We start from the raw sequence: 25967 nt of genomic DNA on the forward strand, positions 1-25967 counted from the left end.
GAACAACTGTCAAAAGGAAGGAGATGCATAGAATGGAAGCTTACAGGGACGTCGACTTCTGTGGGGTCTCAGAGCAGGACTGAGTCATGGGCTGTCAACCTCCTACAGAGCCAGTACCAACACATAAGCTTTGTCTCTTGGTAAATTGGGTCTAGTTCTGGCCCCATGATGGCCCCATTTCCATCAAAAAAGAAGACAGTACCACTCATATCGACATGCCTGAGTCCCAGAACTCTCTATCCCTGTGGCCAACTACCTTTTACCTAAATGGGGATTGGATGAAGCTTAAAATCCCAGCAACCTAGAGCAGAGGGAGATCTTGCTTTCCTCAACTACACAACAAACATGGTAAGACCTCCCCTCTATGTTGCGTATCTAGCCGAATATATTTTATCTTTCATAATACGAGCTAACATTTATTGAGCACATATTGTGTGCCTGATTCATTCTTGATGTGGATTACTTTTCATTCTCTCTGCAGCCCAAGAAAGAAGACGGAAACCATTATGATCTCCTTATCTACTGAATGTAAAAACTGAGGCCCAGGGAGGCTAAGTAAGTTATTCAGCAAGTAACTGGTTGAGTAAAGATTCACATGGAGTACTTTGAGTTCACACGTGTACCTTTACTCCCTGTGTTGATGAAGGGAGAGACCATATGCATGGGGACCAGCACAGCGTGCTACAGCGGAGGTTTCTAGAAATGCCAATTGTTGTTGCAACTGTTTCTATTACATTATACCCTGCTTCCTCTTATGTCTGTGTCTTTCCTGGCCACTATGTCACTCCTGCGCTTGTAAAGAATCCACACCAGACAGCTAATCATTCCTAACCAGACACTGTGGACACACCTGCATCGAATAGATCCAGACAGCTGATGGGACAGTAATGACGTGTTTGACCCATAATGAACTTCACCCAGAACTGCCTTCACAGAGGCAGGTGGTGTTCTCACCACTGAACTAATGCTCCCTTTCCACTGGTTCCATACTGTCCTCTCCAATGAGGCCACCAGGGATCATGGTTGATTCAACACTGCACTACTCCCAACACTGCTCCCATACCCTCACTCCTACAGATTCTCAGTGGGCCATCCTCAGGGTGTCTGGTTGAGTGGGAGGTCTTGAAACAGCAGGGACCCCTTACTTGTGAAGAAAGACAATCTCCACGTTGACATCGTCCCGGTCCTTGTGCAGGAAGTCCTTCAGGAAGTTGGAAACACTCTCCAGAGTGATGTGTCCACAGACCACAATGTGCCTGAATAGGAGAAGCCAGTTAGATGGGGCCAGCCCAGCGACGGCCCGGCACCCACCCCAGGCAAGACAGAGGAAGCGCACAGCTGCAGGGAAGCATTCATCTCCTCCCCGAGGCCTCAGTTATAGCCCCGCTCCCATCCCCAGAGGGCTGTGAGGCTAAGCGGTGGTGCTGGCAGGCGTTCTGAGACTCCTCGAAAAAGAGGCATATGGCTTCTCACCTGATGCTGCACAAAATCCTATTAAAAGCCCAACCGTTTGGCCAAGTGGTTTTATGCCTTTAACAATAAGTGACATTATGCGTGTGCTTAAATGCTGCATTATCAAGTCCCTTGCAGATTCAGATCTTTCCCTTTCTGCCCACAAAGCGTCCTCCTGAGAGATTTACCGAATGGGTCTTGGTTTATGACATAGAGCTTATCAGGTAATGAGATAACAAATCTTGCTGAAACGATGATTTTGTGTGTAAGAAAGCGGACTTTTATCAGGGTGGCTAATGTGCGGCTTGACACGTTATGGGCTCTGCTGGCCATAAGCAGTAAAAAGGAAATTTTGCATTTTTCCGCCATAACTCCTCCGACAATGGGGGCATGTAACACTTTACAGTAAGTGAGCATTACTCAGGGCTAAATGGGGATGGGACACCTATGGAATCGGAGATCATGTGGCTGTGCATCCCCAGATAGCTGCCTCCTCAGGGTGCCTGGGATTTCCATGAGAGCCAGAGGAATTTACTTCAAACTGGAGAGAAGCTAGAAAGGGATAAGGCTAGAATAGTTTGCCTTGATCCGGGGAGGTGCGGACTTCTGTTTCTGAAGATGGTGGCTCCCCCTGAGGGAGATGAGCCTCTTTGGCAGAACTGCTGGGACAACAGTCTCACCCCGCCCCAAATATCTTTGGGCTCCCAGACCGATCTGATGAATCTGAACCAATCTGGCTGCACTATGGCCACTTATATTTGCTCTCTGATGCTCAATCAGGAATAAGCACTTTAGTGCAAGGGTTTGCCCCAGGACCCAAAGCAGAGGCTTGACTATGGAGATGAAACCTGCTAGCTCCTAATAAGAAGACTGTAGCAAGAGGCTCAGCCCAGGCCCCTGTGCCTCTCAGGCTGCTGCTAGCGACAGAGGCCGAAGCCCTGGCTGGCCTCTGAGGCACCGGCAGGCGGTGAACATAGAAGCATGGTAATTTCGTGGGAAAAAATTTAGAATGGCTAGGTCCCTTGCACCTCATAATTGCTCTGTGTGCATTCCAATAAGGCAGAAAGCTCATTGGCTGCAGGCAGCGCATAATGGGAGGAAGTGATGATCACTTATGCAATGTTCCATTAGATGCCATTACAAGAGCCTGCCCTTTCGTTGTAATTTGGTGCTTGACTAAGTATGTGAGAATAAGGCAGTAAACTCATTGGTGAAAGTATAATGATGCAGAACAAAGAGTAAATCAATAATATGCACAATGCAGTTAATAATATCACCATTATGGACTGTTATTGTTACGGTGCTGCACTTAGTGGCCGGGCAAGCAGAGGCCATCGCAGGGAGGAAAGATTGTCAGTGGCTGCCTCAGAAGAGACATTCCAGCACGATCACTTTATTCTCTAGCAAGTACTGGCCAAGTACAGGGAGGTCCCTTGGCCACCCGTCCAAATGCCCCAAACCCATGTGACCAACTCCCTCCTGAAATGCAGTGTGTGAGAATATATGACGTAAACAGAACATTTGAGTTATATACATTTTTGTCATGTCTATCTTAAAGTATTTCTTGTGGCACGTGTGTATTTATATGGCTGAAACAAGCTGCAAATGAATTTGCATGTTTTGAATGCGGTTTCTGATTTTGAATTTGCCAAGTATGTTCAGAAGGTGAGCGAGGAATAGGACCCCCTCCTGATCTGATATGTGGGGCTGCATGGGGCAATTCTGACGCTTTCTGCCCACAGGGGTCCATGACTGAGAGCCAGACCAGCACGACTCCAACGTACAAGCACCTCCACAGGACAGATCTGGGTTGGGCCCTTCCTCTTACCTGGCTATGAAAATAAGCCAGATGGGAATCCCTGCTCTGCCCCCAAGGACGTGTGTGATCCTGGGGGAGCTCCTTATCCCCATTCAATAGATGACAGAGCTGAGAGGCTAACACCATCCAGCCGGCTTCCTGCCTCAGGCATTGCAAAGCTCAAAGTTCTACACCAGTAGAAGCCTGGTGATTATTCAAAGCGGGACTTAAATCAATGATAGGTCTGGGGAAATGCCTGAACATTCATCCTTCCCATCCTGTAGGCAAAGGACTGAATGAACATCGGCCAGCATTGCCTCTCCCTCTTCTGAAATCATTCATCTCTAGGACGGATGTATGAGAATGGAAGGGAAGGAGATGAGTTCACCCTCTCACCCTTGAATCAAAGGCCCCGCCAGCTGATTTATTCAGCCTGAGAAAGAGTCAGGGTTCTCTCAGTTGAAAATGTGCTGGGTACATATAAAATATATTCCAATGCAATCAATATTATCCCTTAAGCCTTTAATTAGCTTTCACTTCTCTTAAGAAGTAGACAAATGCAGGCAGGAGAGGGGAGAAAAAAGGATTGACTTTTCTCATTTGATGCTAGCTGTCCAATACCATTCTAGACAATTGAGAATATATATCTTTTAGCTACAGCATGATTTCTGGGGTGGAGAGCAGTCTTTATCAAAAAGGAAGAAAAAAAATCTTCCTTCAACATAATTGGTATTTTTGCTCAGAAAAAGAGAGATTGATTGAAAGCAGATTGCCTTTTTGCCCAAGGAGAGTTATTAGGTACATTATCATGGCAACCTTGGAGAACCCATATTGTTCCAATCTGTCCTATATCTGATTTGAAGATTTATGACTTCCTCCTTTTGTGCCAATAATCATTTCCCTCCATTTTGTTTTCCATACAGTGGAAGTTATCAAGAAGCCCACATATTGAACATGTTTGAATGCAGTTAGAGTTGATGGATGGGGGAGAAGTCACCTCCCTAACTCAGCATCTGCATTTGAAGATCTGCTCTCACCAGCTTGTGTCTGAGGGAGCACCGGGGGCCCGCAGGAGCACAAGGAGAGGATGGTGAAAAGGGAAAATTTGTTTTCCAGAAATACTTGCAAGACTTTCAAAAATTCCAGGGACAGTAGTTTGGGAAAGGATGCCATTGCACAGAGAAGAGAAGCAGAATTTCTTATATCCTCAGTGATTGAAAATATAATTGGAAATATTCAAGACTGAGAGCAGGGTGTGCCCTCCTTGAAAACAGAGTGACGGTTGTTCACGGTGCGTGATTTGAAGAATGCCAGAGAGATCCTCATCCCGAACTGTCTCTGCCAGATTCCGTGACACCTACAAACCTACCATGTGAGATAGCCCTGTGTTAGCTAAGCTCAGACACTAAATAACAAAATAGTCTTGGGCAAGGTACCAATTCTGCATTCTACAACTATAAAGTCAGAATCTCTGAGGGGCTGGTGCTAGTACCTGATTCATGAGGTTATCTTGAGGATTTATTTAAATAGATAATACACGTGAAGGGCCTAGTAAAGGGTCTGGGCCATTGTAAGCATTATTAAATGGTAGGATACCGGTGATATCTATAAATCAGTCAGTAACAGATGTAAAGTGCTCTACGGCCCCTGGAATCTCCCCTAATCCTAAAACAACCCTATATCCCTACAATCTGCATCTTTACAGATAACCTCTCTCTTAACTTCAATTTCCTTAAGTTGCATGCCTGACATCCCACAGCAAGAAAGTGACTTGCCCAGGATGTGACCCAGGTCTCCGACTCTAATGCTCATTCAGATGGAGGTGATAGAGGGCAAAGGTCAGAGGCTGGAGTATTTCAGCTTCCGCTCCTGTATGGCAGGCAGAGCTGGCCCAACAGGATGTCTTCCTCGTCACACAGTAGAGGGACACTGGAGAGGTCCTCACTGGACCAGGAGAGAGGCTTGGGGGCTGCAATCATTCAAACTTAAGACATCACCGTGTTGGGGCACCTGGGTAGCTCAGTCAGTTAAGCGTCCTACTTCAGCTCAGGTCATGATCTTATGGTTCGTGTTGGAGCACCACACAGGGCTCTGTGCTGTCAGCTCGGAGCCTGGAGCCTGCTTCAGATTTTGTGTCTCCCTCTCTCTGCCCCTCCTCTGCTCGAGCTCTGTCTCTCTCTCTCTCAAAAATAAACAAACATTATAAAAAGCATCTTTTTAAAAATATCAGAGTGTTGCAGCATCACTAGATCTATGAGTGAAAGCAGAAAGTCTAAATCAAGTTTTTAAACTTAAGCCACACAATTTGGCAAGTCGAGGAATGGCAAAGTGATGCAAATACCCATTTTAAACATTATATGCAATGTCCAGCCTGGGACTGCCTCACCAGCCCAAGGATTCTGAAGATAAGGAAAACCTTATCCATGTATGGTGGAGAATATTTAGGAAAGTTACACTATGAAGGTAATTAATGCTGTTTCAACGTGGCTCTAAATTTGAACTTCTTTAGACTACTGATCAGTCTATCTTAATGTCAATCTTATCAGTCAATCTAAATGACTGATATCTACAGGACCTGGTCACTGGTTTGTGAAGATGGCCAAAAAGCCTAAATCAATAACCATTTCTGATCTGAGAGGACTTTTGGGTTTTTTAAACTTCGTCAAGTTCTATAAACAAATCTTTCTTAGGATAAACTAATGTTAATGGCTGGATTAAAAGATTCCTCTCAGATGCAGGAAGAAGCATTGTAAATGCCAAAATAGTAGCAGATGGCATTCTGTGGAAAAGAGTTACTCATCCAGTGTAGGCAAACGGGCGTGGTTTGGGGGGCAGGGCTCCATAAACACAACACGGGCTGGACTGATGCATCATGAGCAAGTGTGGCATCAGTGGGTGAGTGTGACAAGCAGAATAAGAATAATGCTTGGTTATTTCGAACCCCATAAGGGTTCACCAGAAAACTGCCAACTGTTTGTTAAATGGGTACATCTTCACTGAATGCACAGGAGTGTGCCTCTCTCCTCATTACGCATCTCCGTCGCCCAGAATGAAATCCCACACATTCTCAATCACTCTCCTTCCTCCTTGGAGATGGCCCAGGGCAGCCAGGATGCCCTGGTTGAGGAGGAACCTATTTCAGAGCTCAGTTCCACTGCTGCTTTTCAGAACAGTCAACTTGGGGGAGGTGACCAAGGGCAGGAGGCATAAGAGGAGATGCTGAGGGAGCCCCCAAACTCTTCGAGGCTCCAGTGAATGAGGCCTCCGGAGACTCACTGAGGCTGAGGTTAGCTGAATGAGAACTAAAATCTACACACATTTAAGGAGATTCAAGTAGTCTTTCTTTGAGCCTGAAAAAGGCAATGGGCTCCACTCCACAGTCTCTTGTTGATCTTAGTATGAGAATGGCCCCTGGCGAATGTTTAGTCTAGGGCCTGTTATTTGGGTGTGGAAACTGCAGCCCAGAGATTCAGTACAAGGTGAATGGCAGAGCCAAGAGCAGCCCTACCCTCTTGGTTCAGCGCCTTCTAGATAGAGGGGAGGCTGATGCTGCTGGTCTGGGAGACAGGAGACTGGGGCCGGTCACTACAAAATGAAGGGACCCAGACTGACTGGGCTGCTCCCATGGATACTGAAGGATCCACCCACAGATTCTAGCTCTCTGCCCTTCTGGTTCAGGCCACCATCACATCTCGTCTAGACGTCTGCAGTACTTCCTAATTCAGTTCCCTGTTCACCCGCCCCGCCACCCCCCCACCTCAAAACAGCTAAAGAGCAAGGACTGAGGCAAAGCCGCTTGCATCAGGTCCCCCTAGGGAAGGGAGGTTTCACATCACTCTTTAGCAGAGCCTCATTCTAGGAAGACAATGTAAAATGCACAGCTCTGGGCTGTTTATTTTTAAAGATACTATATCCATTTTTACTGGAACAAGTATAAAGAACTTAAAAAACCCATAGCTATCCTGTCACAATAAATCACACAGAGTAAATTGAAAATCCTATACAGCTTTCCCTGAATACATTGTGCTCACTTTGTCAGAGGTAGATGAAATGTGGCATATATTGATCTAGATGTCTCTGTAAAACTATAATATTTATATCAAATACATATGCTAGAATCTCTTCTGTCTTTCTGCTGAGACTTCTAATCATGCTCTTTGCATCCCACCTCCCCCCAACACCCCTCACCAATGGTAGCCACTGGCTTGATGGGAATGAATTTTAAGAAGGACTTGTCAGGGAAATTCAGCAGCATTTTATCACATAAAAAGCAGGCTTGGGGGCGGCAAGAGACCCCACAACCTAAAGACACAGTGGCCAGTCCTAAAAGTTAAAGTTGTCCCTCCAAGATTAAATTTGAACCATTCAGTGTCTACAGAACAGTCTTTCCAAGACTCTCACACAAGCTGAGGCTTAGGCAGATTCTGGGCTTGACCTTCTGTATCACCTGGTGGTGCTTTCTGCGACTGCTTTGTCTCATAGTGTCCCCTGCTTTGGATCATGTCTTTCAGGGTGACTGTTAGCCAGGTTTTCCTGTGAGGTGCAGGACCCCACTGCCGAAAAGGAAGGAGATGAATCTAACCCTGCCTTCCCACATCCTTCGGTACTGAGAGCCCTTCCCAAAGGAACTGACGTCCATGCATGGCAGTTCACCTGGGGCCAACAAAAGCTAGCTCCAGGCTGTGTGGGTCCCATCCTTCTGATGAGGGAGCAGAAGGCAAGCCCACCCTGCAATGCCCTCCCCCGCCTCCAGGGTGGGATATGTGTGATATTCCTCAGGCACTCCTGGCTGCCCAAGAACAAAGGAAAGGATAGAAAACAAATGGTTAAATTGGTAGAGTCTCTATCAGTTTACAAGTATCTTAGGAAAGTTACAAGGAAGGGGCAATCTTATCAATAGCCTCACCTCCAGGAACTCCTTCTGTCTTAATGATGTTTTGTTAGAGGGAAAAAACAAAACAAAACAAAACAAAACACCTTAGCTTGATCATAGTTAGGTCTCCAGTAATCTGGTTTTCTTTAGCATATGAAAATCCCTTTAAAAAACTCCCTCTTGACTTTACCCACCCAACTCCATAGTATATAACCAGTCACTCTTCACAACTCCAGTGCAGCCCTTTCTGCCCACGGGCCCCGTCACCAGGCTTTAATAAAATCAGCTTTTTTGCACCAAAGACGTCTCAAGAATTCTTTCCTGGCCATCAGCTCTGAACCCCCAAAACTCCGAAACCCCATGACTTCTGTCCCACTTGAGGACCTGGCTCAGGACCTCCAAAGCTTGCTAGACTTTCCAGAACTGTCTACTGACCAATGGACTGGTGCTTGTCTTGGACACCCAATGCCATCGTAAGTGTAGAAGAAACATAACCGTTAGTTAACTTCAAGATTGTCAGATCACTGGCTGATTCTGCTACCCCAGACCTACTACCATGTTTTGACCTTGTGAGGGAACAGTATATGTAAAGAGGACAAAAACGAAATCAAAACAACTGTGAGTATGTATTGAGTCCATAATCCCAAACATTGGCTTTAACCATTTCCTGTTAAAACAAATGAAAAAACAAAACAAGCAAACCAAAAGCCCAAGGAGGTTTGGAGATAAGAAAATGTCCTACCCAGGGCCACAGCTAGTACTTTGCTAATTACAAAGAAAGGAAATGCCTTCTCCCTCCTAGTGAGGAAGAGGATAAAGGAATCATCTTATCCAGCTGTCAATAGAGCTATTCTGGAAGAGACAGGCTGTTTGGCTGTTTCCCTAAAAAGGGGCAGAAGGCTGAGCAAATAGATCCCAACAGTGCAGCAAAGGCACCTCTACAAAAATAGAGTCGCAAGGTCACAGGACAGACTACTGGTAGTGCCAACAGTGAATACTGAGATGTCCTGACCAGACCAGAACTTTCTGCAAAGTAGGTGCATCTGATCAGATGCAGATGGTCAGGACCTAAACCATGCCAGAGGAATGTATGTCTATACCTCCACCTCCTAGATCACAATTAGACCTCCATAACTAGACCATGCCCAAGGAATGATCAAATCTCTCATGTAGCTTGTTGCCTAAAGGAAGCCTCAGTCCAACTCTTGAAAATAAATTCTGAGAACCTCAGGAGGCTTTCATTGTTGACATGTCCAGCTGGCACCCTCTCTTCTGTCAATGGCCCCTCATTTTTAATTTGGGGAACCAGTCATCCCCAATCACATACAGTGTTGGGACCTTTAATCAAGTTTCCCTTCCCGAACTAGGTCAATCAATACTTCTCAGCCTTGAATGGATGACACTAAGTTCAAGATGGGATCCATCCTGGCAGCAAAACCCTTTAATGACTGTCCCTGAGTTTCTGCTTTCTGGGTCCCACAGGTACTCGCCTGACTCAACTCTGTCCTTTCTTGGATCTTGCCCTTCAGCTTTTCTCTGAATTCTATAAGGTACTCTAACCTGCCAAAAAAAATTCCTCTCCTGCTTAAGTTAGCAAGAATCAGTTTCTGTTGCCTATAATCAAAGAACCTATAACTGGAAGAGTTGTTTACCTTAACCTTAATTTCTCACTTAATTTCCACAACACCCTAGTATGTTGGTATTGCTTTGGTTTCTTTCTCTCCTTTCCCTTCTTTCCTTCCTTCCCCAAAGAGGAATTATGCAGTCATCTTAACTAAGCAATTCCATAACTGCCCAACTCACAAATTACACTATGTCTCTCCCGAATACCCTTGCCCCTCCACATCTTATTCATCCCATTACTGGAGGCTTGGGAGCCTTCGGTCATTTTCAAGCAAGTCAATCTTCCTTTGACCTGATTTTTCCAATCTTAAGAGAAATCAGGGCACTGAATAGCATTTTCCTCTATGCAAATCACAGTAGATCTGCCTGTCTCTACTTGGTAATGCTGCTTCTGAAAAGGAGGCCTGAAGAGAAGACTAAGGCCAAGGCCAAGGTCAGCCATACCCTTCAGGGATGAAGGTGGAATGGAGGGAAAATGAGTCCAAGCAAAGAAATGGGTCTTACTTCTGCCCTTGTACAGGGGAGGTCTGTTAGCTTTGATATACAAAGCAAGCCCCACCTCCCTGCTAACACCCCTGGTAAATCATGGCCCTAGAGCATATGTTGTTGGGACTACCTTCCCATAAAGACAATCAAGTGGGCACATCCTGGCCTTGTTCCCTAGCCACATCCAAGGCTGTGGCCCCAGCTATCCAATCCATTCTGAGTAGACCTAACACACTTGCAAAGGCCTCAGCTGGCTTCGGCATCTGTTACACACATAAGAACTGGGAGGAGTTCACAGGTGCCAGGGTCTGCTCCAAGGCAGGGGGATGCTCTAAGGGATGAAAAACAGGGGGACTTGGGGTAGCATCAGCAGCTCCCTCACCCTCCTAAGTCTCTCTGTATGCCGGTTTTACTGGGCCCATCATTAGAATCATAGGTTTTTAGGTGCACAAGTCACCCCACTATTACCTTTGCCTAAAACTGCAGCAATGGATACATTTTAACAATATGAATTATCAAATGCTTTTGGAAGCATTCCTTCTGAAATGCTTTCAGGCCTCATGATTTTATTGAACAAAATTCCTGCCAAAAGAACTTCTCACTGGGATGCTGCTCCTACATAATCAAGCCTCTGTTTAGCTTCCACTTGTTCCTTGGGTGGTTTTGATTGGTCAGAGTCTCAGGTAGGCTCCAGGAGAGCAAGAACTACATTTTCTTGCTCATTCTTTAGCCACAGAACCTAGCACAGTGACTGGAACATGGCGGGGGCTCACATACTTAGCTGAGCAAACATGTTGGGATGGGAATTTTCCTAAATTTGTTCTATATCCTACGCGGCATTTGCTTTTGAGGTCAGTGGCTAAGGTCACAAAACTTCGCCCAGAGATAGGCACGAATCTATCTCCGAACTGCCTCCATGTCCCCTGGTTAAGAAGGGATAGGGAGGGAGGATGCGATTACTTTTACTGACAGCTGGGACCATATCTGGAGAGTCCCCATGGTTCTGGGGTGGGGACAGGTCATCGTTGTACAGCACTTGCACTAGCTGTGGGAGCCTGAATCCCGAGAGACACAGAATCAGGTTTTCATGAGTGTCACATTACAACAGCCTCTAAAGTTTACTAGAAGGAGACACTAGGCTTGGACAGCTAGAGAGTTTCCTGGTTTATTTTCAGGGTATGATGGCAGCAGCAGTGGGACACACCCAAGTCTACCAGAAGCCACTTTGCACAGCTCTAGAAAGACTTCTATCACAAGAAATGACATAGCTGGGAGACAAAAAACACAGTGAAACTTACTCTCGATAGTGGTGTTTGTTCTTTAGATTTGGAACCTTCCCAGAGAGGATCCACCCAATCAAATGTGAGGTTGGGCAGAAAGACTTTTTAGGGACTATAATTAGAAAAGTTATATTCAAAAAAAAATTTTTTTAGGGAGGAAAGACTATCTGAGAGCAAAAGTCTAGGTTTGAATATGGCTTTTTTATTTTTTTGGGGGGTACACAGTTCATCTCCCACCTACATTTCTATTCTTGTTTTCAGAACAATAGCTGGAACATTTTGATAAGTGTGTGGAAGGGAAGAGAGACAGCAAGAAAGTGAAGGGGGGAGCAGGGGGACAAAGCCTTCACTCTATTAGGTATTATCAGGAAATTGATTTAATATGCATCCAAGTCTCTTTAAATAGAGCTTCAAGTTTGAAAGGGGCTGAAGATGTGGCTTACAAGAATCCAAAGCAGATGCAAAGAAAGAAGCGCCCACATCCACACCCAGCAAGATCCCTCTCTCATCAGAAAGGAATACCTAGCATGTTACATTATACAAAACAGCATCTAATGACACTTGCTTTTGGTATCTGCCCCTCGGTTCTGAATTTCAGAAGTAGTAAAGGGGTCATTTTTCCAAAGTATTAGGGCAATCTCAATTCTTTTTTCCTCCCCCAAAAGTTTAATGCTAATCAAAGCAGAATGTCTAATCAGTCCAAGATGGTCTGTCAACTTGAATTATCTGTTTGTCTTCCTATTTACTGTATCTGTCTGTCTACAGTTCTTCATATCTTTGTGAAGATCAGTTATTGGGGCCTGTGTTTCCTTCTGACTAGAATGGCTACCAGATGATCCTTCCTGGTGATATGCTGATGATTTGCTAATTTATGGCTTTTAAAATCTAGGAATCTGAAAACATTGCTGGGAGTTCGGGCTGGGAATCACATGGGCCACGCAAGGAGACGGCTGAATGGCTTCCCTGTCAAAGGATGGAAGTTTGTGTGAAATGCAAAGCCTGTCACATTTTAACCAGAGTGATATCTGTGATCTAGAAATAATAAATGGCACCTTATAAGAAACACCCCCTCCAGGAGTAAACCCCACCCGCCACGTCAGGCTGTGCAGAAGGGAGAGTGAGTGTTGCCCAAGCTGTCCATAGACGGGAAAGGAAAAGAGGCCCATGGTACTTGGCCCAAGACAACACCACACCAATTAACCCCACATCATATTCCCAAGTGCTGGAGTCAGCCCTTATCAGAAAAAGAACAGATGGAAATGCTATTATAGGAAGACAGTCACCTCTGGGAACCAAGAGGGGAGGCTTAAATAAACTCCGAGTTTGAACTCCCCAGCCACTTTGGTGGCCAAACAATACAATGCATAGCTCGAGAGATGTGGCATCTTTGGAAATCTTCATGGGTGTGAAGAAGTACATTTAGCCCCAGTGCCTGTGTGTTGCAAGCACTCAATAATCACGTGTGGAATGGATGATGATGAAGGCATGACCCACGCTAGTTCCCTGGGGGGAGGAGGGGGCCTATGGGGTAGACTGGGCGAGTCTTTGTAAAGAAATATGCTTGACCTTTGGATAACATGGGGGTTGAGGTGCCGACCCTTGTGCAGCCAAAAATCCACATGTAACTTTTTACTCCTCCAAACTTAACTATTTATAGCCTATTGTTGACTGGAAGCCCTACCAATAACATAAACAGTCGACTGACACCTATTTTGTATGTTACATGTATCAGAGACTGTATTCTTACCATAAAGCAAGCTAGAGAAAAAGAAATGTTAAGAAAATCCTAAGGCAGAGGAAACATTTATAGTTCTGTACTGTAGTTCTCTCAAACAATCGGTGTGTAAGTGGACCTGTGTGGCTCAAACCCATGTTGATCAAGGGCCATTGGTAATGCCTGTTGGGGCACAGGCAGAACATTTAAAATTCTAATTCTTTAAAAAAACAAAATGTGGTCTAGAACCACAGTGAAAAAGCTTGGTGTTATGGAGAAAATGGAGTGGAATTTCAAGATAGCCAGGCAGGAGGGGATAGAAAGTGGTCTCAGAAAGAAACAAAGGCCACAGAGAGAGATGAATGAGGAGGCTATTTCTGATATAAGAGGAGACACAGAATTAAATAAGAACCCACTAACAAGGAGCCAGGGAAGACACGCAGGGTGCCCTTTCGTGGGAAGTCAGTGAGAGTGCCCTTACAGGCTACATAGAACCTGAAAGGAAAATAAGATTTTAAGACTTAGAGCCATGGAGGTAGGACCAAAGACCGATGGTTGTGAGTGGGGTTCATGTGATATGAATTTTAAAACTAGGGTGTTGGCTCCTTTCGGCCTAGGAGTAACAAAACATGGGGTGAACAGCCATGCAACAGGCTGTAACGTGCCCTCCTCTGAATGGTCACCTTCCAGGACCATTTTAGGGTAAGTCTTCCCTGTTTTGCTCTAAAATAGAATCTTAGTCTTTTTCAGGTTCGTTTTTGCCACATGTATGAGCAATTGTACTTGGTATTTCCTTCAGTCATAGCCTTGCTCATTGCCTGTAGCCTCCTGGTGAAAGTAATGTCCTTGAGGACAGGTCTCATGGGTAGCTGGCTCACCACTGAATCCTTGACACCCAACACAACCCTCATTGTGCTGGGCACAGAGGTGATCAGTGAACATCCATGGAATGAAAACGAGCCAATGGAAATGATAACAGGAATAGATAGTGAGGCAGGAAACTAACTGTGTTCTAGAATTTCTCAGCTCTTGAAATTGTTGTCTAAATTATTCAATACCCTTTAAAATATGACCACCACATTAAAGAACATAATAAAGTACTCTGTTTTCATTTTTAGATGAAAAAGCATGATAAATTCTGTGAACCTCTATGGCTTTGGAGCTCTCTTTTACAATCCTGAGGCCATGTTGGAAGGATTTAGTCCCTCAGGAAGACCCAGCCTCCTGAGGATTACACTCCCACCTACAGCTCTGAAATAAACCTAGAGCATGGGTCTTGGAGAGGACTTTCTGGAGGTGAGGGGTAGTGGCTCCTACTACTCTAATTCTCACTGACAGTCAAGACACCACCCCCAGGAAGGGGTTGAAAGTGTTGAGACCCATGATTAAAGCAGAATTTTGGTCAACGATCCATCTAACTGTTCTTGAGAGCCCCTCATTGATGAAAGTGTAGAAGAGATAAATTCATGCCTAGTCTAACCAAATGAGAAAAATCAAGGAAGAAATGGTTTGGTCCCCTCTCCGCTTTTTTGTCCTTGGGGGGTGGGGGGCAAAGATGCTCAGAGGCAGTAGGTGAGCAGAAGGAAGAGATAGGCCTACAGTGATACTCATGCCTCTCTCTTCCTTTCCATCGTGTGCACAGTGTGGTGGCCTCACTTATGGGTAGAGGTGGAAGAAAATATACAACCATAGGATCACAGGGTTCAGAACAGAAAAGGGTCTCAGGAGATGATCCATAGAAGCAGCATGGCCTCACAGTGAGGCAGACTGCCCCTGGGTTCAAATCCTAAATGTACCCTTTATTAACTGTGTGACATCAGGCAAGTCACATAACCGCTGTGTTCCCCAGTTTCCTCACCCACTGCAAATGGAGATGATAATACCTCTCTCTCATGGTTGCTGTGAAGATTAAGCAATATGCAAGTTTGTGGGTATTCTTACTGTCAGAGAAGGCAGTTTTAGGGCTTTGGGCTGTAACAAGTCACTTCTCATCTGTGAGTATGTGCCACTCCTCTGTCTATATAAAGAAGAGTTCTAAGAGAAGCCACAGAATTTAAGTTTCACAAACAGCTTTCTTGAGTTCAAATTAGAGCTAGCTTAGTCTGTGACAATGGTTCCCTCAACCAGAAGGAGCCTCCTCATTCAGCCAGGGGATCTTTCCTTCAAGTAGACTTCATTCACGTTCCTGGCCCCCCTCTTTGTCTTCTTGTCCTCTATTATACCTTCTCTTCTCAGCATCTGGCTACCAGAAATCAATAGAATAATCCAAAGTCATTCCATTCTCCCTTGTCCCAACACCTGGCCTAGGACTGCCTCAGTTTGGGACCCCAGAAGCCCATCATGGGAAACACAAGGTCTGGATGGCTCTCTGGCCTGTCTACCTCTAACAAGGGGGTTACAGCAGATGGATTCCCCTCTGTGGCCGATTATTTTCCATGGCCCTTGGCCATGTGACCTCAGACCATGATCTTGTCTGTTCTCATAAACTAACCAGGAGTGGCTGAGTCACACGCAGAAAGGAAGTCTCTGGGGGAAATGGCAAGGGCTGTGGGAGGAAGGAGAGCAAGCTGGGATCCCAAAGGCCATGGGAGCCTCACCCTGCTGCTCCCCCTCTGAGCACTTTTGGCCTTCCACGGAGGGACGGAGGAGGAGGCACTAGCCTCGGGGTTCAGCTGGGCTATAGGCAGGCTATCTTTTTGAATGAGACTTGCGGGGGCACCTTGGTGGCTCGGTCAGTTGAGCGTCCGACTCCAACTCAGGTCACGATTTCACAATCTGTGGGTTTGAGCCCTGCATCAGGCTCTGTGCTGACAGCTCAGAGCCTGGAATCTGCTTCAAATTCTGTGTCTTCTCTCTCTGCCATTCCCCCACCCACTCTCTGTCTCTTTTTCTCAAAATACAATAAAGACATAAAAAAATTCTGAATAAGACTTGGGGTCTCAGCCCAAGAGGACTATTGTCCCCAAGACCTCCAACCCACAGAGACTGCCTGCCGAGGCCACTCATTGAACCTCTGGTTACTGACACCCAATTCCTATACTTAGGAGCCCTGATGCATCATAATGAGATAGAGAACAGCTGATATGTGCCCACATCTACTGCTGGCTCTGAGTGTCCTGTGGGAGGTCAAGCGAGGTTCATTGAAGTGAACAATGGAATAAGCCACTCCAGGCCCTTGATCCCATGTTGACAGTGAAGATGCCGCGATGCTATATAAAGTGTTCACATTATGTGAAATACATAGATCAAAAACGAAAATGAGGTGTCAACAAAACCTCCATGTTCTCCAATATCCTGAAATTGGGTGTTGCGTAAACAAAACCCTGAACTTCTCTGCCTAGTGTGTGTGTGTGTGTGTGTGTGTGTGTGTGTGTGTGTTTACTTTAAATCATCTTAGGTTTCCAAGTTGTAGGTCTCTGTTGTTTTTGGGTCACAAGTTACCTTAAATTCTCTGACAAGTTAGTGTATTGTTAGAGAGCTATTTCTGAGTAAGATATGCATGTGTAAACAAATCCCTTAACTATGTATATGTTTTAATTACATTCTGGGCATTCACTTGATGAAATCCTGGGGAGAAGAGTGTACGTACATGTATCCATGAATACAGCACATATATTTTTGCATACACAAAGACACAGGGCAAAAAGCATGCTATTTTAGGAGTCTGAGCTCTATCTTTCAACAAAGTTTAGCTGCTTTCCTTTTGCAAATGCATTTAATTTTATCTGGAAACTTTTTGACGTTAGAAATAGAACAACTGTAGTTTCTCATTATGTTTGCTGCCAGAGTCCATGCTTGGTTGCTCAACTAAAGACCTTATATTGCTAATTACTACCACATGCCCATATCCCAAGCGAAAGAAAACTTATTGATTCTGACAGCCCATTCTCTCAACGCTGAATTCCAAATGAAAACTCAAATTTTGGCCAAACATAACATTTCATCAATCTTGTTCTACTGACTGGAAAAACAACATCAAACAAAGGGTGCTAATGGCCCTTTATTACCGTTCCTTTCCCAAGCTTATATTTTCTGATGAAAGATCTAAGTGACCAAAGGGCTTCTTTAAACTACTTAGTAATTAGCTTTTGAACCAGGAAACAATGCGTAAAGTAAAGTGAACGGTCCCAGTGTTGATGACAGGACCGACTCTCCGTCCTCAGGGTCGAGGGACATCGGAGACCCAAAGAGAACATTAAAAGCAAAGTGTGTATTTTCATAAAGGGAGAAGAAAAAAGAGACGGAGGAAACACCAGGCTAAAAGCCGGTGATAAAAGATGACAGAGAGGGACGTAGAACAAAAGCCGCGGGGAGTCTGTGATCTAAAGTCATCAGCTCTCGAGGGCTTGAGTGGAGGTGCCAAGGCAAGATGATGGGATCAGACCAGGGGCGGGTGAGTGACTGCTGGTCTCAGGCCCCATCTGGGTCGCCCACCACCAAAAGCCACCAGCCACCCCGCCCACCGGCACTGGACTAGGGAAACTAGAGAAAAAAACTAGAGAAAAAAAATTCTACCTGGAGTGAGAGTCCAGTATTTTCAACATAGACTTGGGGGTGGTTGACTTTACTGGCTTCTTCAAGAGCAGAGACAAGGCAATGCTGGCCGAGGGAGTGCGGTGCAGGGAACAAAGAGAGCCTGTGCCCTCGGAATGCCTTCTGCTTTATGGCGACCTGTTCATACCTTAAAGGCAAAATGGACACAGGAGCTGTTTTCCTCTTGGCAATGGAATAAATGACCAGTGGGAATCTCTGGACTTATCTGGCCTTTTGGATCCAACCAATGGCCCAGAAATCAGAACAGCTTGGTTCTAATCTCATCCAGGGCTGTTAAGATAATAGGGAGAGGAGGGCTCCATTAGAGGAGAGGTGGAGGAGCGCTCTGCCTGTGCAGAAGAGCCGCCAACTGGCCCCTCTCGTCCCCTGTCCTTTGTTCCTTTGAAAGGAAAATGGTGTCCTGTGGGCAGTTCAAGAAAATGAGTCATTTTATTTTCCACCTCTTCATTTTCTGAAAGGACAGGACACCTGAGCTCAGGATGCACTGGAATCACAGACAGGAGATGAGGCCTGCTCCATCCAACATGACAGTCGGGCCAAGGGGAGATGGGAGTGGGGGTGGGAAAGGGCAATGCTATAGTTTTTTTTTCTCTTAAAAAGCAAAACAGACTTTCCGAGAGTTCATCCGGAAATGTATTGGGGGGAGAGGAGTTCTGTGCTAGGGGCTTCTATGACTGGGAAGGGGCTTGAGTGATGACAATATTCTCATCTTCGTCTGGACGGTAATTACTGGGTGTGTACATACGGACAAATCCCTTGAGCTGTACTTTAAAGCTATAGACCTCTTATTCTATGGAAGTTGAAACAGAAACAAAAAGTCAGAAACAAAAACAAGGCTGAGTGCCCAAGAAGAAGCCAAGGATAGAATGGTCGCCACTAGCCCTGCCTCTCCTGTGGCATTCTCCTCCCGACACTGCTCTGGCAGAGGGCAGGGATGGCGAGGCCCTGCTGTGTTCTTAGGAGTCAGACTTCAGGTTGATAATGAACCCACACGCTGGTATTGATATCAATAAAATGATCTGAGCACAAACTGAAATAGTCCCCAAGAAGAAAGCACCGATGTATGAGAAGCCAAACAAAAGACCATCAGGAAGAGCATGTGGTGCCCTAGCATACCATAAACATAATATGTCTTGCCCAGAAGGAATTTCAACTGAGTAATGAGTCCCTTTGAGGACAAACTCGGTGCCTCCTGGCTAAAGAGAATTGGGTTCCTGGTTGCCACGATGCCTTTACAGTAGGCAAGGTGACCTTTTCCCTGCCCTCCCTAAGACTTCCCTGCCAGAGTATGATCCCATGGTATGGCCACACAGGAAAGACCCATAGACTGGCATCACATTAGTCTGGGGCACCAGAATGGAATCACTAAGCCCGCTGATATAAAGAATGAATGTGCTTCATTTACTTGGTAGGGATTAGAACAGAAAATACAGACCCAGTTACCTATGCACCCATTCCAGGATAAATGCAGGAGGTCTCTTGGGAAGATGGGTGGGGAAGAAAGCCATGAACGGGTGGACACAGGTCTGGATTCTCAGTCCGCAGGTGACATCACACCCCACACAGAACGGGGCCCTTCCCTCACAGAAGCCCCTGGGTGGGCAGGGGGCGGGGCAGGATTCAGGTGTCACCACCCTACAAACTCTTAAAACTCACTCAACCACATCTTCTCTGATGCAACTGACTTACTTTCTGCCTCCATGTTTGTTAAAAGTCCCGCCGAATTTATTCCGATTCAGGATGAGAGCAGCAATTTCGGGCACGTAGCGGGCAAACATTGCCTACATGCATGAAACAAAGAAACAAGAGCCAAAAAAAAAAATGGCATGCAGAGAGGATTCTACCGCAGCAGAAGCAGCAAAACCTCTTGGCATACTTACTTTCTTCCACTAACCGCACTATAGGAGCCCCCGTATTTCTTGCGGTTTCCTATTAATTCTATGATTTCAGGGACGTAGCTGGCAAACATGGCCTGAGGAGAAGACAGGAGACAGAAGAGAGACTGAAAAGACAGGCCAAAGAAAGGGGGCGACCTCTTCAGAGCGGGTGGGTAGCGCTAAGATCCGAAAACACAAAGGGGTTAGAACTGCAAAGGTGTATACCACTGGGGTGGGTTGTAAAAATAAAGGCACAAAAAGGACAAGCTCCTGAAAATACACAGGACAAAACACACATGAACCAACCTGGACGACAAAAAAAAAAAAAAAAAAAAAAAAAAAAAAATCACAGTCAAGAACAATACAAAAGAGACAGGAATAAATAAGTTGACATCTAGCTCTTCTTGCTAAAGGAAAGTCAGTAAAAGGGATGCATGCTGGTGAAATCTCACACACACACACACACACACACACACCCAACTGCAAGAGAAGACCTTTCTTTCTAGTTAAAATTCAAAGGAGAATCAATGCCTTTATGAGCAATGAAAGACATTAAACATCAAAAGAAGATTAAAATAATATAAACTTATCCAGTAATAAAAAAAATCACTAAAAAGCACAAAAGGTAAATTTAGGAAATCATGTGGGGTAGGGGAAGAAGAAAGGAGAAACACAAATCTGCCATGTTTTGCCCAACAAACATTGTGCTTGTGGCTGGATAAGTGGGTCTTGTTTTCTACAGGGACCTCCCTGCTGCCGAGGAAATGCCTGTTAGCTTACACACGCACATGTACATTTAATATACATTTGTCAAATGTATATGTATCGTATGCATACAGAACAGAGAGATGTATATGCATAATATAAATGTATGTGCAGTGGACATATATGAAAGCTGCGTGTGAAGTAGGATTCTAATCACTTACCACATACAGTGCAAACACCTAAACTTAACATGAGTTACTTTGAAAGAAGAAACGCAGCAGCCACCAATGTGCTGCCAGAAAGCCCCCCTTCAAAAATTACATCATAACCGACCGTTATGATCTGCGAGGACCAGAAAATCAAATAGCACAACTTTCTGACTTACAAAGGGGGTGGGGCCTATCCCACGTGTCGCTGCATAACGGAGCTGGTTGGCTCTTTATAAAAGCACCCTCGGCTCATGTAATGATGGCCACCTACAGGAGACCAGCATGCGCTCCGTCCTCTGTGGGGCCCCTACTCTCTGGGGCAGGCCCCAGCCACAGTGTTTGTTGGAAGTTAGGGGAGGATGATGGAGGGTGCGGGGCGGCGGGGGGGGGGGGGGGCTCTTGAAACCGCAAACTGCCTACAGTATCCACAGCACCTACTGGGTCAGGGGCGCCAACTGCCTTTGCAGAGTATCAGCTACCGGATCATATTCCGGAGCAGACACTCTCTCGCAATCAGTGAGCATCACTTTCTTGAGACAGTTAGGTTTCCTCCTGGCGAACAAGCTGACCCTGACAAGGGCAGTGTGCCTGGGTCTCTGGGGACCATGTCTAAGGTACCAAAGAAATATGCAGAAAAGCCATCACTGCGTTTGGACTTACTCAGTCTGATTGTAACACTAAGGCAATCACTTGCTTGCAATGTAGAAACAGTCAAAATACAAAGCTTTAAAGGAATGGATAATAGAAAATATTAATGACCATAAAAATAATGACCATAATAAAGAGTTTTTACCAGTCCCCCGAGGATGAAGAAGACCATGAAGAGGCGCCCGAGCGTGGTTTTTGCGTAAACATCCCCATAGCCAACAGTGGACATTGTGACCATGAGTAAATAGACGCATTCCCAGTATGTAAGAGCCTGGTTGTTTTGGAAATTTTCCCATGGGTCCCCTGAATTCTCCACCTAAAGCAAGGGGACAGGAGAGAAAAAGGATGACATTATACACATATGATAAACCAGGAACACGAAAGCTCCCGCAGGCTGCTTCCGGATGCATGGCCACTACCACACAAGGTGCGTGCTTCCTCGGGGGGAAGTTCTGTAGTGCTGACTCACAGCCCCTACCCCCATGGGTGACAGAGGAAGTGGAGTGGCTGTGACAGAAACGTTAAAGATTTGAAGCCAGCTGAATTTTAAGGCATTGCCCCTGGCCATGTCTTACAGCATCCTCTTCAAGGGAAGAGCCAGAGAGCCCTGCCCTGACCTTTCTCTGTGCGTTCCTGCTCAGTCTCAGAGGGCCTGGCCCATGCACTCCCAAAGAAATTCCAGATTCTCCCACAAAGGGCTTTTGTCCTTTCATCATTCTGACCAAGGCGTTTGCCCAGTGGGCCCCCCTCATGCAGATCTTACACCCTGACTGCAAACAGCATCTCTGAGTCTGACGCTGCTCTCCTGACTTTGCACGATGTCAGGGTTGGCTCTACCCCTGCAAACAGCAGGAATTTCCCTGAGAGCACAAAATCGAGCTCATGAGAACAATTTGCTCTTGTGTAGCTCCTTAGACCAAGGGTCAGCAAGCTTTTTCTGTAAAGAAAAAGACAGTAAATATTTTCAGCTTTGTGCAACACGCAGTTTGTGATCTCCGTAGCAACAGAGCTCTGCAGAAGGTGAATCAGCCAGAGGCAATGCTTAAACTAAAGGGGTGTGGATGAATGGGGAGCCCTTTGGCCCCAGGGGTACAGTCTGCCCATCTCTGCTTTCAACTTTACAAAACACTTTCCATTGAATTTGATCTACCACCCAAGCTGTGAGGTAGGCAGGAGAGAGATCTTCAGATAAGCACTATCGGGAGTGAGGGAGATGTGGGCTGGACCTCCAGGCTTACCCCCATCCCAACCCTGGAATATACCCAGCCAGCATTCCACCCGCACGGCCCCTGTGGGCAGCCAGCCTCCAGGTCTCCGATCCCCCCGGCCTCCTGCTCTTCCTCTGCAGAAAGTTTCCAGAACCCAGCCTCTTTTACACACAACTTCTTGACCCCAATGTGCCATTTTCACGGAGGTTTCCTGGTGAACCAAAGCTCCTTCACAAGATAGTAAGGGGAGCTCACAAGCCTACTGAAGACCACATTTGTGTTTGGGGTGATGACCTACAATGAGTGATTTCAGCCAAGAATGCCATCGGCACAAAGGGGTGGGTCAGGGAACCATCAGACCTAGTGGCCGAGTGACAGCCCGTCTTTCATGCCAGGCCGCCTTCCTCTGCGTGGTTACTACACAAACCCCGATGATGTTAGGTAACTAAATGCAACCTTCCACCCTTAAAGCAGGCAGGGATCCTCCTCAGCAAGGGAAAGAAAGGCACTTTTACTGAAATCTTCAGAAATAGATGAGGCGATGAGGCTCCTCCTGGTTTCAACAGTTTGTGTGTATGAAACATGCTTCCAACAAAAGCTGCGTTCCCTAAAAGCAGGAATAAAAGTTGGCCTCCAGGAGGTGAGAAGAGCTTGACTTAATAATGTAAGCCTTTCAAAGAGTCATTAATTTAAAAGAATTAACATTTTTTGAGATACAAAATAACTTGACAAGCAGTCAGGCAAAAGAATCAAAAGTAGCTTTTTGTAAGGGGGAAGTGGAGAGAAATTAAGAGATCTGAATTTGTTGTTCATTAAGAGATGTGGGTCAACTTTCAACCTTGTCACCAAGACATTTCCAAGTGTTGGCTGAGGAAGCACTGCCATCTTGTGGCGCTCTGGGGTTACTGCAGACAGAATGAAAAATCCACCAAACCGGTGAGCCGCAAAATGCAGGTTAATGGAGCGAACATCATTCACCATTTGGAATTAGTTTGGGGTAAAAGGGTTGGAAACCCAGACAGTTGTGCAGTTGCCTCTCCTACTCTTACATTCTGCAGCTAGGCTGAAGTTTCTCTTCGGGGAGGAAAATTTCAGGTAATAAAATGACACAGGGAGGGACTTGCAGAAAAGCCAGAGCTGAAACATCTTCAAGGATACTTACCAAATGGATGAACCCAGCTGCTGTTAGCCATGTGCTGATAAATATGGAGAGCAGATTCACCAGCTTGATGGAATTACTGTGCAAAAGAGACAATAAGCAAAATCTCCAAGTTACAAAAGGAGACCATGCTGGGGCTGCCTTCCAGAGTGACAGCCAGCTCTAGGGGACAGGCAGCCCACCTCCACTGCCTAGCGTTTCCTCCATCATAAGGAAATGTCCCAGAAGACGGCATCAGTAACTAGGTCGGGCCAGAGCCTACAGAAAAGTGACATCTGGGCCACTAAAAGGGATCTCTAAATTAACCACTCTGTTGGGATTAAATTTTTAAATTAAATTTTATTTTGAAAATGTTTATATCTACAGAAATATGGAGAGGAAAGTGTAATAAACACTTATATGCCTTTCATCTATATTGATCAATTAACGGTTTTGTACATTTGCTTTGTCTCTATTCTTTTGCTTTTCTCTTTTTCAATTTTTTTTGGCCCCCCATTTACAAGTACACTGGAGACATCATGACACAACTTCTTAAATACTTTAGCATTTAACACTTAGGACAGAAACCATGGGGGGCACCTGGGTGGCTCAGTCCGTTAAGCATCTGACTTTGATCTTGGCTCAGGTCATGATCTCACAGTTCTTCATTTCAAGCCCCACATCAGGCTCTGTGCTGACAGCACGGAGCCTGCTTGAGATTCTCTCTCTCCCTCCCCGCTCCTCAAAATATAAACTTTAAAAAAAAATAAGAAGGGGTGCCGGGGTGGCTCAGTTGCTTAAGCGTCTGACCTCAGATCTCATGGTTTGTGGGTTCAAGCCTGGCATTGGGCTCTATGCTGGCAGTGCAGAACCTGCCTGGAATTCTCTCTCCTGCTCCTCCCCCACTTGCTTGCTTTCTCTCTCCCTCTCCCTCCCTCTCTCTCTCTCAAAATAAGTAAATAGTTAAAAAAATAAATTAAAATTAAAAAACATACAGAAACCATGCAGCACAACCACACTACATGCCTAAGAGCATTCACATGAATCCAGGAATGTCATCTAAAATGCACTCTTTATTTGAATTTCTCCAGTTGCCCTGAAATTGATTATTGATGCTTTCCTTTTTTCACCCTGATGCAGGAACTAACCAAGATTCAGGGACTGCATTTGGTTATTGTGTTGCCTTCTTTATTCCGGGGGTCAGGAAACGTTTTCTCTAAAGGGGTGGGTGGTAAATATTTTAGCCTTTGCGGGTCACAGCGTCTCTGTGGCCACTCTTCTACTCTGCTGCTACTGCATAAAAATAAGAGAATGAATGTGTCTGTGTTCCAATAAAACTTTATTTACAAAAACAGAAAGTGGGCTGGATTCACCCTTGGACTATATAGTTTGCCAATCCCTGCTTTGTTCTCCTTTAATCTACATCCCCCCAACTCTTTTGTTTGTTTTCAAAGACATTTAAGTTTCTTTGCACTCAGGTCAGCTGCCTTACAGAATGCCCCATATTCTAATTTGTCTGATTGCTCCCCCAAATCAAGATTCTGTTTATATGCTTCTGGTAAGAACATCTGCCTGGGATGGCATCACATCAGAAAATCAACTCAATTACACCAGGCCCAGTCACTTGGGTAAGGTAGGGGGACATCAAATCTTGCCACCAAAAGGAGTCCCCTTCCTTGTAATTAATATGTCATCCACGCAGTGAGAATCTGAGACTATGTGAACATCCTCTTCCCTAAAAACTGCATGCCAAGTAATTTTAGCATCTGTCAGTGTTTCTTGAGGGATCAGTTGGGACCCACTAAATTTCAAGCATCCTGAAAGCAGAGGCCTTGTCTGTCTGGATCCATAGAGTCCCTGGCACTTTATAGGGGCTCTATGCATAAGTACGGAATGAACTGGTCCTTTCCTCTGTACTCTTCACAACTTGCTTCACCAGGTTCACTCCCATTGGGGTACGGCTCCTTGAATGCTGTCATCAGCAGGTCACTTCTCTGTGACTCTGTGACCAAAGGCTCCCTGTTGACTAGATGTTATCATGTCTAAACTCCTTCTGTCCTCACACTGGCTAAAGGTTCAGGCTCATCTACCACCCTCTTCTATGAAAACTCTTGAAACTTCTGTAACAGCCAACCCTGTGGACTATGTCTTTGTTTATGCTACTGCCATGGATGGTCCTTCCCATCAAAGCAAATATTTCCCTTTCTCCAGAGCCTGGGTCAGTCTCCAGGTCCTCTTTAACGTGGCCACCTGCCTGCAATACAAGGTGACTCCTCATGGCTCTTACTTCCTACCACTCGCTGGTAACTGACCCCAGTGTCTTAAGACATCTTCTGTAATGTTGTCTGGATTTCTTTTGTCTCCTAATGGCATCTTGCAGAAACAAACTCTGTTTTCTGCCT

General features: G+C 45.5%; 1 protein-coding gene across 1 annotated transcript in view; it reads right to left on the bottom strand.

The window, feature by feature from the left end:
- KCNMA1 (potassium calcium-activated channel subfamily M alpha 1) overlaps positions 1-25967 on the bottom strand; it is a 507555-nt gene that overhangs the window by 209373 nt on the left and 272215 nt on the right. The window contains exons 7-10 of the mRNA XM_029919828.1: positions 23590-23665; positions 21365-21535; positions 19661-19752; positions 1146-1256 (exon numbers count right to left, since the gene is read on the bottom strand). Of these exons, the coding sequence (XP_029775688.1) occupies positions 1146-1256; positions 19661-19752; positions 21365-21535; positions 23590-23665 (450 nt within the window). The remainder of the gene's footprint in view (positions 1-1145; positions 1257-19660; positions 19753-21364; positions 21536-23589; positions 23666-25967) is intronic.

Source organism: Suricata suricatta, chromosome 2 (genome assembly GCF_006229205.1).
Source record: "Suricata suricatta isolate VVHF042 chromosome 2, meerkat_22Aug2017_6uvM2_HiC, whole genome shotgun sequence".
NCBI lineage: Eukaryota > Metazoa > Chordata > Mammalia > Carnivora > Herpestidae > Suricata > Suricata suricatta.